The sequence below is a fragment of the Pinus tabuliformis genome, chromosome 5_2, assembly GCF_031772625.1.
Source record: "Pinus tabuliformis cultivar Carrire ecotype Pingquan chromosome 5_2, CPIR1, whole genome shotgun sequence".
NCBI lineage: Eukaryota > Viridiplantae > Streptophyta > Pinopsida > Pinales > Pinaceae > Pinus > Pinus tabuliformis.
In genome coordinates, this window is record NC_142306.1 from 859,525,787 (window position 1) to 859,541,979 (window position 16,193).

General features: G+C 35.4%; 1 protein-coding gene across 1 annotated transcript; it reads right to left on the reverse strand.

Annotated features, from left to right (window-relative positions):
• Nucleotides 1-218: 218 nt before the first annotated feature.
• LOC149162020 (serine/threonine-protein kinase PCRK2-like) lies at nucleotides 219-557 on the reverse strand. Its single transcript, XM_089435067.1, has one exon. It carries the CDS (start codon nucleotides 555-557, stop codon nucleotides 219-221), a length of 339 nt encoding a protein of 112 aa, XP_089291193.1.
• Between the last annotated feature and the right edge of the window lie 15,636 nt (nucleotides 558-16,193).

The following is a 16,193-nucleotide window of genomic DNA, read 5'->3' on the forward strand; positions in this document are numbered from 1 at the left end:
TGTAAAATCCAAAGGGTTATAAATATTTTTGAATAACCCCAAAACCATGGAACCTTGTGAAACACTTGTACCTTGATTATTTATCCAAGTCTTACGGATTTTCTAAAGTAATGTCCATGTAGAAAACCAATACTCATTACATAAGCAAAGAATTCCATCTTTCTCATAATGAATGCCAATGAGTTACCTCTAACGCTATGATCTTCACCATGAGCACCTCATGAACATGCTCCACTATATAAACAATAAGAAGAAACTCTCTTCCTCACGAACTCCCTCATCGAAGATCTATCTTCACCAATGTCCAGTAAGCATAAATTAGCAATTTTGATCATAATCTGCAGTTCCATCATGTTAACTTGATCTTTCATATTTCCATCAACAATTGTCATGAATCTGTCTCTGCCTTCGCTACGATATGTTTCAGTCCATTCTGCCAGAGGTATGTCTTCATGTAGTGCCCTTAAACCTGTTATAAGTTCCAGCAGAAGCACACCAAAGCTATACACATTACTTTTGGCCGAATATCTTTGTGTTTTCACATATTGCGGATCCATGTAGCCATAACTCCCTCAAACAGCAGTGATTGTAAATTGGTTGTTTTTTGGGCCTAACTTTGATAGTCCAAAATCAGCCAATTTAGCACAGTTATTGTCGTCCAGCAAAACATTTGAAGGCTTAACATCACGGTGCAAAGCCACAACAACTTGAAACGCCATGTCCATACGAGCGGCCCAAGACAGTGGACTTGTACGACCTTTGTTTTTGTGAAGTCGAACATACAAACTACCGCTGGAAATGAACTCAAACACAGGAATTCGCTCACCTGCAGATGCGCCACCCACAGAATTGTTAAAACAAAAATACATGGCAATGGAATTATACCTAATAAAATAAGTAAAAGTTAAAGAGTTCAAACTTCAAAGCTGTCTGCAGAGCAGCAGAAATAATTAATATATTACGGTTCAATACTTTCAAAATTGATTAATCTGGCCTAGGAACCAAAGCTTTCGAAAAGACAATAGTCGATCACTCTCTTTTAATAGATGACCACGACAAAGTTGAGATTAACACACAAAAAACGCGAGCAACAATAAAACCGCAACTTCTATGTGAAAGGGTTCAAACTTTCAGAATTTCAAAAGTTCCATGGTGAAAATTTCCAAATCAACCATGATAGTTTTGCATATTCAGAACCATTAAAAATCCTAATTTCCCTCTGATGTACTGGTTTTTTAACTGATATTTACAGTTCATGGAAAGGTAGTTTACAGCCTTTATCGTTTCCGTTGCATAGGCATGCGTTATGGACCGCTCTAATTGTCCTATTTTTGAGATTGTTTTCCCGACTAGTTTTTTCCAAAATGGGTTCAAATGAGTTAACTTGGATAAATCTTAATAAGCTAAGTTTTCAGGGAAAGTTCCAGTAAAGTTTTTAACATTGGGTTATGATTTTTATTATTTTAAAATGATTGAGTAATGTTTCCAATATTGAGGTGTAACTTGCATCACTTTGGGTTTTCACAAGGATGTGATTTTTAGTATAGTTTTTATGGTTTTTATTAGGGTGTGATTTTTTAGTATAGTTTTTATTAAAATTATGGCAATTTTCGTTAGATAAGTATAGATTTATTTTTAATATGGATTTAACATGAGTTTAGAAGGATCTAATTTCTTCACGTGTAAATTTTTTTATGAGTCAAAATTATTTAAATGTTTTATATAGTTTTTTTGTTTTTTTTTTTTTTTTCTAGATTTTTAAATTTTTTTTTAGCCAATATGAACAAAATTTCAAATTTGATGACTTACGGACAGCGTTAGACATCATACTAGGTTGTAAAATGAGCCTCTCAGCAAAATATTGCTCCTTGAGCAAAAAGTATTCATATTACAATTTGTCTTTCCTAGAAATATAATTCTATTTTAAAAACTTGAATTATAAAATTAATTTTATTCCATATATTGGTCAATTTTACTTTATCAGAAAAACCATCTTTCTTATAAAATAGATGATTTGAACACTCCATATACAACGCCCTAATTTTGGTTCTGATGATGGGCCTGACTTGAAACAATGTCGATCAAGCTAAAAAGCAAAAGCAACATTCGAACAAATCCAATTAGAAAAACCTCTAAATAATAATACAATATTATTATACATATATTTATAGGAAAAGTATGTTTATAATCTGTTTTCTGTTTGTATAACATTTTAATAAAATGAATTAATTTTTGTAATAGATATATTCTCTTTTTAATTATATATTTGATAAAAAGATTGACAAATTCAAGTATCAGAAAATTTCATTTTAATAAAATGAATTAATATTTGTAACAAATATATTTTTTTAATTATATATTTGATAAAAAAAAGAAATTTCAAGTAATAGAAAAGTTTTCCTATATATTAGAATTAGCTCTTGAATTACCTTAACTATTTTTAATTTTCCCTTAAAAATTTGATGATTCCTTTCTTTCCACAAATTCCTGAGTATAAAATCATTTACTAGAATCCAAGCTCTGTTCACTATTGGATTCGTCAAACAAAAATAATTCTACTACTCTAGTAAAATAAATAAATTATCCGAATTATTAATTTCTATTATAATAATAGACTTTGAGAGAAACCATATCTCTGCTCCAAAAACACAAGATAAGAAAAGGTGATTTGCAGCATCCTTCACCTAACTACATAGAAAACAAAAAGATGGGCCTTCATAGCCCTTCCTTTGTATACGATCCCAAGTGAGAATTTGACATTGACCAAACAACCAAAGAAAAGAGTTATTTTTGGCCAATGAACGCCAGACCAGATATTTTCCCAAATAACTCCTTTTTCCATATTTCGATGACCTACAAGAAGCTCATAAGCTTCCTTTAGAATAAAAAAATCTATTGGTTGATTACTCGATATCAATATGTCTCGTCCCTGGGAACATCAGATTTTTCATTCTCTTAATTCCTGATTTACATCTTCCCAAGGCAAATCCCATGAAGAACAAGGTTAGTCCTGTTAAAATAATCTAATTACTCGTGCATGAGGAGTTGGCTAAACATAGAGAGTCAGTTAACTGAGTGATTGAGTGTTTGAGTGTTGAGTCAAGTCAAGTAATAGACGACTTTTAGTGTGTGGTTGCATGCCAAGATATTTTAGGCAAGTCGCTGGGTGGAAAAGGTTAAATACCCTTCACCGGGTTCATTGTAAGCATCATGTTTTGTGTGATGAATAGAAGAGAAGCAACTCATGTTTTATATGTGAATTATTTATGCTTTGTCTCCTCCACCTTTCCAACTACTTCTTCCTCAACCTCTGTCTCTTGAAATAGAAACCTGTCTTTTGAAAGCAGTCTCTAAAGTGAAATCCTTATTTCTCTCTATCCTTGCCTCATGCAATAGAAGTGATCCCATCAACTCATCTACTATCAATGATTCCAAATCCTTGTCTTCTTCTATGGCTGCTACCACAACATCAAATTTGGTAGACAAATATTTAAGGATCTTCTCAACCACTGTTTGATATTTAATGTCTTCGCCATAAATCTTTAACTGATTTACGATAGTTATGACCCAATTCATAAAAGAATCAAAGTCCTCTGTCTCCTTCATCTTCAGACTTTCAAAATCTCTCATAGTATTCTGCAACTTAACAATACTGACTTTGGCCATACCTGTATAGTTCGTCGCCAAAGTATCCCATGCTACTTTTGCTAAAGACGTGATCATAATCTTCTGGAACAATGCTCGATCCACTCCTTGTTGGATAAGCTGCAATGCTTGTGCATTCTTCTTCTTGTCTTTCTTCCATTGTTCCCTCTCTATATTACTGAGAGCTTATTCTTCTTCTTCATTCTTAGGTTTTGAAAACCCAAACTGGACATAATCCCAAACATCATGTGCCTTCAATGTGGTCTCCATCTTAATGGCCCACACATCATAATATTTCCCTGTAAAACTTTTGAATCTTTTATGAACGGTTGACCTTTTGCATGCTAACACGTTTCTCATTATGAGGGTATGCGACTCATGCATGTCATGATTACCATGTCTAGCGTTAGTATGCATACGCCACAGAAAGAAGCTTGACTCGCGTGCTCGCAAAACGGTATAAGTTAAACAACATTAACGTGGCTTTCTTCTAAGCTCACCAACATTATAACGCTCTGCAATAACCTACAAGGTGTGTTATACCAATAACCACGAGAAAGTATGGATTTATCTCCTCTCATACGGACTACTGCAAATCTGTTCTCCCTCGCTCTGATACCAATTTGTTGGAAAGGAGGAGGAGACAAATAATAAATAATTCACACATAAAACAAGAGTTTCTGCTCTTCTATTGAGCACATGCAACATGATGCTTACAATGAACCCGGTGAAGGGTACTTATCCTTTTCCAACTAGTGACTTGCCTAAAATATCTTGTTAAAATAAGCTAATTATTCCTGCATGAGGAGTTGGTGAAACATAGAGAGTCAGTTAATTGAGTTATTGAGTGTTTGAGTGTTGAGTTGAAATCAAACTCACTCCTTGCATGATATCCGGTCTTGTAGCTGTGAGATACATGAGGCTGCCAACCAATCTTTTGAATAGAGTTGGATTGATATATGATCCTTCATTATCCTTGCTTAACTTTGTACTTGTTGCAATTGGTGTAGGGATAGGTTTGCAATTTTCCATCTTGAATCTTTTCAACAAATCTTTGGCATATTTATTTTGACAAATAAAATTCCTTTTTTAGATTGCTAAAATTCTATGCCAAGAAAATATTTCATGAGGACAAGATCTATCATCCCAAACTATTTCATCATGGCTACTTTAAATTCATCTATCTCAAAATCACCTGTAAAAGTCATGTCATAAACATATAAGAAAAAAATCAAAATCTGTCCATGCTCATTTACCTTTGAGTACAAGGTAGGCTCAACGTTGCTTCTGCAAAATCCATTCTGAATCATGTAGCTGTCGATTCTGTTATACCAAGCTCTAGGTGCTTGCTTCATTCCATAGAGAACTTTCTTCAACCTATAAACTTTCTCTTCATTACTCTCAACTTCATATCTTGGAGGCTGCTCCACATAAAAATTTTCTTCTAGAATTCCATTCAAGACGACTTATTTTAACTCCCTTGTAAAATATGTCACTCCACCTAAAAACAACTTTCAAATATTTTATGAATGGTTGAATTTTTACATGCTAACACATTTCTTGTTATGAGGGTATGCGACTCACGCATGTCACGATGACCAACTCTAGCGTTAGTCCACTAATGCCACGTAAAGAATCTTGACCCGTGTGCTTGCAAAACGGTATAAGTTAACCAACGTTAACGCGAATTTCTTCTGAGCTCACCGGCATTATAACGCTCTGTAATAACCTACAAGGTGTATTATACCACTAACACCAAGAAAGTATGGATTTTTGTCCTCTCACATTGATTCGAATGGAAAATGGCATCAACCCATGGTACTCATCCACCCATATTATTCATCGACCCATGGAATTTACCCATGGTATTGTAAATGGCATCCGCCCGTGGTATTGTAAAATCCACCCAAGGTATTCATTTACCCATGGAATTGGCCCGTGGTATTGTAACTGAAAAATACTATAAGTAACAAGTCACATTTTGTAAAAGGACAGAGTGTCCGCCACAATGTAGCCTTTACAGTTTAGAGACATGTAGCCACACATCTCTTCTCAGAGATAAGCTACCATCGCCCGTGCTGGTTTATCTCCATTTCTGGTTGTAAGCATATTTCAGTATTTTCCATTAATGAAATGAAGTATTATTTCCGCTGCATAACTATCTTTATGGTTACCTCTGTATTTTGTTGCATTCATGTTTAAATCCAGATCAGTGGGTTTTAATAAAAAGTTTCTTTGTGGTTTTGTTTATTGGACACTCTCCTCTTTTTCTTCTGGCAATTCAAATTTTCAGATCTTGGGGGTCTCCCCCCCCAAGATCCATTTCAATCTTTTAGATCTTGGGGCCTCCTCCCAAGATTCAGATCAGTGGTATCAGAGCAGGTTACGATTCCATGGGAACAAGGGTTTGATCCATATTTCAGTTTCAAATTTTGCAGCAATATGCAACAAACTTCAGGCATGTGCTACATCCTCCACAGAGTATTTTCTTGGGCCAAGCGGGAAGAATTTTTCTTTTTTCATTTTTTTGCAGGAATTTTTTTGGGCGGCGACTTTGCAGATTAGATCTGAAACATTTGGTACAAAATTTACAAAAGAAAATACTAGATCTGGATTCCTCTCGAAAAATCACCCAATTTCAAAAACAAAATGGGTCGAATTGGAGTTCAGATGTGGGAGATATCGCTGATTTAAAATCAACTATTTTATTAGAATTTTTGTGACGGCGGAACTGTTGCAGCGCGAATCTGAGATCTCAGAGTGTCCAGATAAGGATTTCCAATGCATGAGAAGATGCAAAATGACCCTTCTGCTTTCAAAAATAGGTTATAATAAATATTCTGAGTTATATTGGCCGAGTTATGTCCATTTTAATTCTGGAGCACCCACCCCAGGCTATATAGGCACCTGCTACTTCATCAGCAACCAACATCATGGTTATGGGTCAACCGCATAAAATCCTTGTCATCAAAGTCCATTTGCTAGGACGCACACTGTCAGAATCACAGTTTGTCACAAGCATTACAGGGTATCTCTATCCTCGGATCTTCGTTTATCGGGGTTTTGGGTTAACCACATAAAACCCTTATCTTCAGTGGCTCTTCATATTCAACAAAGGCTTCGCAAGAGGGAACTTTACGTAATGGGGACCATTGCTTCTTAAGGAGGGAGGAATGATCCGAATGGAAAATGGCATCAACCCATGGTACTCATCCACCCATATTATTCATCGACCCATGGAATTTACCCATGGTATTGTAAATGGTGTTAGAAAATTATATATTACGGAGCAATGGAACACATAAAATATTGAAGAAATATAAACACAAAAAACGCACAAAACAAGAGAGACACAAATATACGTGGTTCACCCAGTTTGGGCTACGTCCACCCTGAACAGCCAGTCCTTCCTTTCTATTATCCAGCAAAATGAAGAGACACAACCTACAGCAAATCCGCTGTAATATCCTCTGTTTTCTCTCATAGTCTCACCTCTGTGTTTCTCGCTCACAGAATACACATCTATTTCACCGCCTCAAATAAAATACCCTCATACAAATAGAGGGGTTTCCTTCTAGGGCAAAAAACCCTAAATTAAACATAAGTTCTACCGTCAGATCATCCGCCTAATGAACGGCCCAGATTGACTAGAAATTACTATACTTTTACAAGGAAATTTTACATTTATTTTTGGCTTCGGGGGCGCTGCCCCTGAGCCCCCACCGGGGGATCGCTGGCCCCTAGACAAGTCCCCCTTGCACCCCCCCGCGTGGAGGGGTGTACAAAACTTCCTGGGGTATACATCCGGCTTAAACAAAGACCTCTGAACAATCATGCTCCACACACAACAAATGGCATCCGCCCATGGTATTGTAAAATCCACCCATGGTATTCATTCACCCATGGAATTGACCCATGGTATTGTAACTGAAAAATACTATAAGTAACAAGTCACATTTTGTAAAAGGACAGATCATCCGCCACAATGTAGCCTTTACAGTTCAGAGGCATGTAGCCACACATCTCTTCTCAGAGATAAGCTACCATCGCCCTAGCTGGTTTATCTCCATTTCTGGTTGTAAGCATATTTCAGTATTTTCCATTAATGAAATGAAGTATTATTTCCGCTACATAACTATCTTTATGGTTACCTCTGTATTTTGTTGCATTCATGTTTAAATCCAGATCAGTGGGTTTTAATAAAAAGTTTCTTTATGGTTTTGTTTATTGGGCATTCTCCTATTTTTCTTCTCGTAGTACAAGTTTTCAGATCTTGGGGGTCTCTACCCCAAGATCCATTTCAATCTTTCAGATCTTGGAGGTCTCTACTCCAAGATCCATTTCAATCTTTTAGATCTTGGGGGCCTCCTCCCAAGATCCGGATCAGTCCACTAATGCCACGTAAAGAATCTTGAATTTTTCCATGCTAATGCATTTCTTGTTATGAGGGAATGCGACTCACGCATGTCACGATGACCAACTCTAGCGTTAGTCCACTAATGCCACGTAAAGAATCTTGACCCGTGTGCTCGCAAAACAGTATAAGTTAACTAACGTTAATGCGAATTTCTTCTGAGCTCACCAGCAGTATAACGCTCTGTAATAACCTACAAGGTGTATTATACCACTAACACCGAGAAAGTATGGGTTTCTGTCCTCTCACATGGACTAATGCAAATCTGTTCTCTCTCGCTCTGATACCAATTTGTTGGAAAGGTGGAGGAGACAAAGCATAAATAATTCACACATAAAACATGAGATGTTGCTCTTCTATTGATCACACAAAACATGATGCTTACAATGAATCCATTGAAGGGTATTTATCCTTTTCCAACTAGCGACTTGCCTAAAATATCTTGTTAAAATAAGGTAATTACTCCTGCATGAGGAGATGACTAAACATATAGAGTCAGTTAATTGAGTGATTGAGTGATTGAGTGTTTGAGTGTTGAGTCAAGTCAAGTTAAGTGATAGAAAAATTTAGTGTGTGGTTGCATGTGGTTGAATTTCAAGATATTTTAGGCAAGTCGCTAGTTGGAAAATGATAAATACCCTTCATCAGGTTCATTGCAAGCATCATGTTTTGTGTGATCAATAGAAGAGTAGCAACTCATGTTTTATGTGTGAATTATTTATGCTTTGTCTCCTCCGCCTTTCCAACAAGTCCTTCGGAGTTTTCCAACTCCTCTAGGTCATAGAATTCATCTCTAGTTTCCAAAAATTATTTACCCGCATCACCTCGAAATTAGTAGTAAGAACTTGAATACTAGAAAGACTTTCTTCCTCTTTTAAACAATGAAGTTGTTACCAAGCTTCTTCCCAAAATAAAGCCACATCATCCAGCTTTATTTCCTAGAAAGTATTCTCCCCCACCACTATCCTATTTTTTTGCGTCCAGATCCATAAGCCTGAGTGTTTAATTACTGAATCATGTCTAAGTATTTTTTCTTGGGACATTAGAGGGGAATATTTCCTCATCCAAATTCCTTTCCACAATTTTGTGCCTCCTTGAACCAATTACCACCATAATTTCACTCCAAAACTTGCACTTAACACTTCTGGTTCACATAAGCTCAACCCTCTTGACGATTTAGGATTAACCATTGTATACCAAGAAACCAAAGACCATTTCTTCTCCTTCTTAGAACCCTGCCACATGAAATATCGCTAAATGGATCAAAGCTTATTTCAAACCGCTTTTGGAATCAGCATACTCAACCTTTGATAGATTGGAATAACTTGTAATATATATTTGGTTAAAATTAAATGTCCTGCAAATTCAAGCAATGGAAAGTCCAATTATCTATCCTTTTGGGGAGTTTCTAAGGAGATCCTACCAATCAAAAATTTGTTTCGGATTACAGGTTAAAGGGAACCCGAGATATTTTGACGGAAGAGAGGCTTGCCAAAATCCCAGTACTCATGCTAAATGACCTTGAATCAATTCCTTATAGTTAAAAAATAAAATACTAGTCTTCTCATTATTAATGAGGTTAGAGACTACCATGAAAAGGTTCATCATAAAACAAAACTCTTTAACTTCGATAAGTGTAGGGGGGACTAAAAAGACAAGCATCATCAACGCTTGTTGATGTGTCACTCGAATCCCTTCTTTAAAAATTTTTAGGCGTTTAATCTTGCCTTTCAAATAGGAACAAGAAAAAATATACCAAGCCCATCCATAGCCAATATGAACAAAAAGGGAGAAATGGGATCACCTTGTGTAACGCCATGTCATGAATAAAATATGCTTTAAGGATACCCATTAATCAATATTGAGAAATAAGGAGAGGAAATAAGAAAGCGCATCCACGAGACCAAATACCATGAAAATCCAAAATCATTTAGTACCTATAAAAAATAATTCTGGCTAATACGACCATAGGCCTTAGACATGTCTAGCTTTACCAACATGCCATGTTTCTTCAAGCACTTCAAAGAATGGATAATTTCTTGAACTATAATAATGCCATCCAAAATCTGCTTACCCTCCACAAAACCTTTTTCCTCTAGGGAAATAAGTTCTTTTTATAAAGTTTTGAGATGATTTGCAATCATTGTCATTACCACCTTATAGATAACATTACATAAGGCTATGGGATGAAAATTGTTGGGGTCCTCCAATTTACAAGCCTTTGAGATCAATCAAAATAAAATTCACATTGATGCCACACTGTTGGACAATTAGCATTGATTGAATGGTTGGTGGCGCCTAGTATACTTACATTGATGCAAGTGCACTGGGATTAAGGGTGGAGGCAAGAATTGTTGGCATGAATGAGCATGTTATTCAACATTGACCAAATGGTTGGTGGCATCTCGTATGTTGGCATTCATTAGAGGAAATTTCAGCCTAAAAGTGGCCTCCTAAGGAAAAATCAAGAAATTGGTAAAAATGGCATGTATATAATTTTTTTAATATTACTTTACTTTTATTTGTCCCCCAATATTTATTAGCACAAGATTTAATAATAATTTTTAATATACTATTTACAGTTTTTTTTTTTACTTTGATTGAAATCTTGAATATGGCACTTTTATTAAAAAAATTGTCTATATATTTTTTTTATTTAAATTTATATTTTATATTTAATTGTCTATATATTTTTTATATTTAACGATTTATCTTGGTGCTCTTTTAATGACATTGTCTATTGAGGTCACAGTTTTGCCTGGAAGATATTTTTTGGCTGGAATCTAGTAATTTGTCCTTTATGGAATACATTTTTTAACTATTTAACAATTTTATATTTAACTACTTTATATTTAATTATATATTTTATATTTTTGACCGAATTTAGTTGTTATATATATATATATCTATAGTCTAAGTTATAGACGAAATAACCTTTTTCACTGGAATTCACCAAAATTCAGCAATACAATTTCAAGATTTCTTGTTGTTTAAAATATATTTTTGAATGCATAAATAGATTCAACACCCTGAAAAACCCCCTCACCATTGGAATTATGCAGTTTAAACAATTTACACTCAATCAGATTTTGATAAAATTTAACCGGAAAAAATATCGTGAAAAAGGCCATTTCGTCACCCACCCCCCCCCCCCCCCCCCCCCCCCCCCCCCACACACACACACACATATATATATTTCTTTTGGTGTTATTTTGGGGAATGGTTATTAATTTCAAATGGACCCTCATTTTTAATTTATATTGTTTCACTAATTCATATGGATAAGATAGGTAAATAACATTAATAAAATATTTCACCAATACTCAAATTAATAATAAATATTTTACCCAAATTAAATAATTTAAAATTATTTAGTACATGTACATATTTTTAAATTTAAAGGATTTTGATTGGTGTACATATTATGCCATGGAAATTACATGAATTTTTCATGGACACTTTTAGGCTGAAATTTCCTCTAATGGATGTCAAATGGATTGGAATTAAGGATAGAGGCAGTAGTTGTTGGTATGAATGAGCATGTTGTTCACGGGGAGCACCACAAGTTCGAGAGGATAATGTCTCAAGAGATTAGATATGTTTTTCTTGAAAAAGTGGCATAATTGGAGAGTGTCTGGAAAGATATTTCCAATGGAATGTGGAACTCTATAAATGGGATTCTAGATCAAAAGTTATGATCAGTCAAAGTAAGGACCTTGAATTCATTAGTAGTGCCAAGAAGTTTGAAAGCCCAGAAGCTTGGAAGACTTGAAACCCCGAAGGTTTATTTAGAAAGTGTTACGAGATTGCAGTGAGCTGGGGTAGCGAGAAGCCCGAAACCCCATAGGTTTATTTAAAAAGGTTTTATGAGACTGTAGTGAGCCAGAGTTGTGGGAACAAATCCTAGAGGGTAAAAAATCCAGAGGTCGAAAACCCCATAACTTCTTGCTAAATGAATTTCTTAAAAGCATCAAAAGTGCGACGAGGAGGGAAAAATAAATAAGAAAACCAAGATGTCTATTTATAAAGTGTTATGGGATAACAGGGGACGAAATTTAACACACGACAATTAAAAGATCCCGAAATAAGAAAAAGGGATGAAGCATTTTAAATTAGGATCCAGGAATTGTATTGGGGCCGACAGGTGGAGATCTGTAGAAGTCGAAAAATGAAGGTCTTCAAAGGGTGATAGGTGGAAGGTGGGACAGGCTAGAAGCCCATAAGCCCGTAAGATATATGGAATTCAATTTAGAAAATAATACGGGTACGAGAGCATCTGGGCTCCATCTCAGGCGACATATGCATATGAAGTGGGGTCCTATGAATGTGTAAGTGACGACTTTTCATGCAATTGGTGACCAAGGGATATGTGTGATAAAAAAGCAATTTAGACCCCCCCACAAGATAATAAATATGTTAGCACTTGGAGGCATAGCTGAAGGTCACAACACCTAGTCCTCTAGAGGAAAATAGGTAAAGGTGCAAAGGGAAAGGTGTTAAGGACAAGTGGGCAAGGTTGGAAGCTTGCGAGCCTGTAATTCTTAATAAATGCCATTTAAAAGGGACATAGGAATCCCGACTTCCGGGCCTCTGACAAAATAATAACTATGTTTGAAGGATGAATGATTTGACAACTGATAGTAAATGCGTGTAGAGAGGTTGGTGCCATTTGATTAATGTCTAATTTATAGTTTGTCTTGAGCTAAAGCAAGCCTCCTTTGATGTTACTTGCATGTCATTAAGAAATAAATGAAGAGAATGGTTCAAGTACATCATAACAGTAAGTCTATGGGCTCAAGAAGAGTGCTGCAACTACTATAGGAAGGACAGCCATGCCTTCAATACACTCAAGTTTCTGATGAGTGGTTAAGATGGAATGGGAAGCCTTGCTGGAGTGTGTAGGATGACCCAGTGGTCTGTATAGAGTGAACTCATTAAATATTCTTGTTGAGTGCAAAGGGAGGTTTCAGATTCAATTCATAGTATGGGAGAACACTCAGGTGGCCATTATTTGCATTGATTATAATGCAACTATAGTTGTTGAGTACACTTAGATTCCCATTTTATGGTTTAATGCAACTGTAGTTGCTAAGGAAATTCAATGTAACAACAAACATGGAGATACTTGATGAGTATACTCTTGGGAAGTGTCTACTATACAACATAAACAACATCGTTCCTAGCATTGCAGAGAAACAAAACAATGGAGAGAAGTTGAGCAAAGTGGGGTAATGCAGATTTTTTGTGAGCTAAAGAGTGCAGTGTTGTGAGTGTGTAAATGAGAGAGTGATTGGGCCAAGTGTTTATCTAAGATAAAATGTAGTATAGGGTAGTGTCCAGAGCTGGTTGAGCAACAAAGAGCACAGTTCAAAGGAGAACTGCATAGCTAAAGGAAAGGAGATGGTACGAGAGTAAATCAGATTTATATTTCTATGTATATGTATTAGCCTCTATTTTTCGCTTGAAAATTGTATGAAAAGTAGAATAATGGCTAGAGGAGGTAGTGGCTTGCATTCATAAGTGGTTGGTTCCTCTTGGAAAGTTGTGGCTTGCTATCAGAAAGAAGTTGGTGCCTCTTGGCAAGTTGTGGCTTGCTATCTGAACGAGGCTAGGGCCTCTTGTGAGTGGGTGCTCAGAAACAACTTGATGTAATTAAGTGGGTTCTTAAATTACATCACAATAACAAACAATTGTGCACACATGCGAATGCATTATCTTGTTGTTCATGTTTATTGTAGTATGAATGCTCTCTCAAGTAATTGATAGTAGTGAAAATAATTAAAGGTCTTTACTTAAATATTTACGAACCACACTATGACTGATTCACCCCCCTTTTGTCTTAGTAATTTCTCAATCGAACAATTGCTATCAAAGCCAAGTTCCTTCGGGAACAATTTAACCACTGGAAATTAGATCCATAAGGAATTATGTCTAAGAAAGAGAGTCAGGATGCTTAATTAAGCAAGATACCAAACTTTGATGGGACAAACAATGCATTTTGGAAAGTTAGGATGGAAGCCTATCTTGTGTCCCTAGGAGTAGATCTTTGGAGCTCTGTACTAGTAGATTATGTTGTCCCTAATGTCCCTCCCACTAATGCATATGGTAAAAAGTTGTATGGAAATAATGATAAAGATATGAATTCCATTATATTTTACCTTAGTCAATACGAACTCTTAAATGTTATGCACTTTAGGACTACTAGGGAAGTATGGGTCAACCTCAATCAGAGTCATGAACGAGATGATAAAATCAAATAGGCCAAAATTCAAACTTTTAGAATGAGGTTTGAAAGCTTAAAAATGAGTGAAGAAGAAATCATAGCAAAATACCTCCTTAGAGTTGATGAAGAAACTAATATGATTAGAGGACTCGATGAAGCTATCAAAGAATATATAATTTTTCAAAGAGTATAAAGATCTCTACCCATGTGATTTAATGCCAAAGTTTCTTCCACTGAAGATATGTACGATTTAAAGAATCTCACGACGGACAAACTTCTAGGTACTCTCATAGCCTATGAGACGAGAGTAAGAAAAGAGAAGTTTGAAGCAAAGGAGGAAGAATTCAAGGTGTCCATGAAGGCTAAGGAGCACAAAGATCATCAATATTTCTCTAGTTATGAATATGATCAGGAGATGGCTCAATTTTCCAGGAAACTAAAGCGTGGTTGAGGAAAGTATAAAGGGAATTTATCATTTAAATGCTTTGAGTGTGGAAGAATTGGACATTTTTCATACAAGTTCCCTTACAAAGAAAGGACATAAAAGGAATATGATAAAAAATTTAGATGAAAATATAAAAAAAATAAGAAGAATAAGCTCTCTAAGAAAAAGAGGCTCTACTCCAAAGAGGATAGCTCAACAATCAATGTTTCCACCAATGCACAACCAATAGGCACAAAAATCAATGTTTCCACCAATGCACATCAATAGGCACAAAAATGCACACCCAACCCTTAAGAAAATGGCCACTAAGATTACCATGCCCATAATATGCACATTTAACACACTGAATTCGTTCCACAAAGCTTCCACCAGTGCATTCTCATAGGCACAAAGAAACTTTCCCACGACATAAAGTACACACCAAAGGCATGCCCAAGGCATAAAATGCACACCTAACCCTTAATAAAATGCTCATTAAGACTAAAGAGAATGCATACTTAACACTAAGAAAAATGTTTGTTGGGATTAAAATAAATTCATGCCCAACACTTCAGATAAATTCCCATTGGGCTTAAGATAAATGGATGCCTAAAAAATTAAGAGAAATGCATGCCCAACAGTTAAGATAAATTACTATTGGCCACCATTTGACTCAACTCTTTGTTGATCTCTATGACTATTCAAATACGTAGAGATAAAATTATAAGGAATAATCTTTCAGCCTTTCTACAGAGGTGGTTCTCCTCTTTAATATTATACAATAAATGCAAAAATAAATATATGGCTGAGGTGGGACTAGGTCTACTAAAAAATAAAGAAATGAGTAGAGATGCTTCATATTCTATATTTGCAAAACATGACAATGGGACACCTCAAGAGCATAATTAAACATTATAAAAACACTTTATAATTGATTAATTAAACTTGATCAACTCTGTTCATGAGATTTCCAATAATATATATTTTTTTCAATTCTAATTTATAGGCACAAAATGTTTCCCTTCTAAAATGCTCTCAAACTTTTTGTGACCACGCCCAGAATATGCACACCCAACATACTAAATGCATGCAACAAGGATTCCACCAATCAATTGGTAATATAAAATAGTCTTCTGAGTCATAAACTAAGTTTTTTTTTACGAACAAACACTGTCCTTATAATTTGTATGCATATTCAACACATACAATTTTCATATAGGTTAAAGAAAATGTAAATTTATACAAATGCATAATGTAATACTATCATATCAAGTGTAGAAAGATAATTTATCTTTCGAAAGGTTTCACAGCTAGAACATATTGACAAATCTATGCTCAAGGGATAGAATAATGTTCTATTATCATCCTTGGCAACGATTCATAGGTAATAAGGGTTGGACCATTCACTTTACATGTCTTAAATCCTTCTCTAAAACTATTTAAACATAGTTGTATATATTTTATACTAGACTATAACATAGTTTTAC

Coding starts and splice junctions, on each gene's coding strand:
- LOC149162020 (XM_089435067.1), bottom strand. CDS start 557: ATGGATCCGCAATATGTGAAAACACAAAGATATTCGGCCAAAAGTAAT.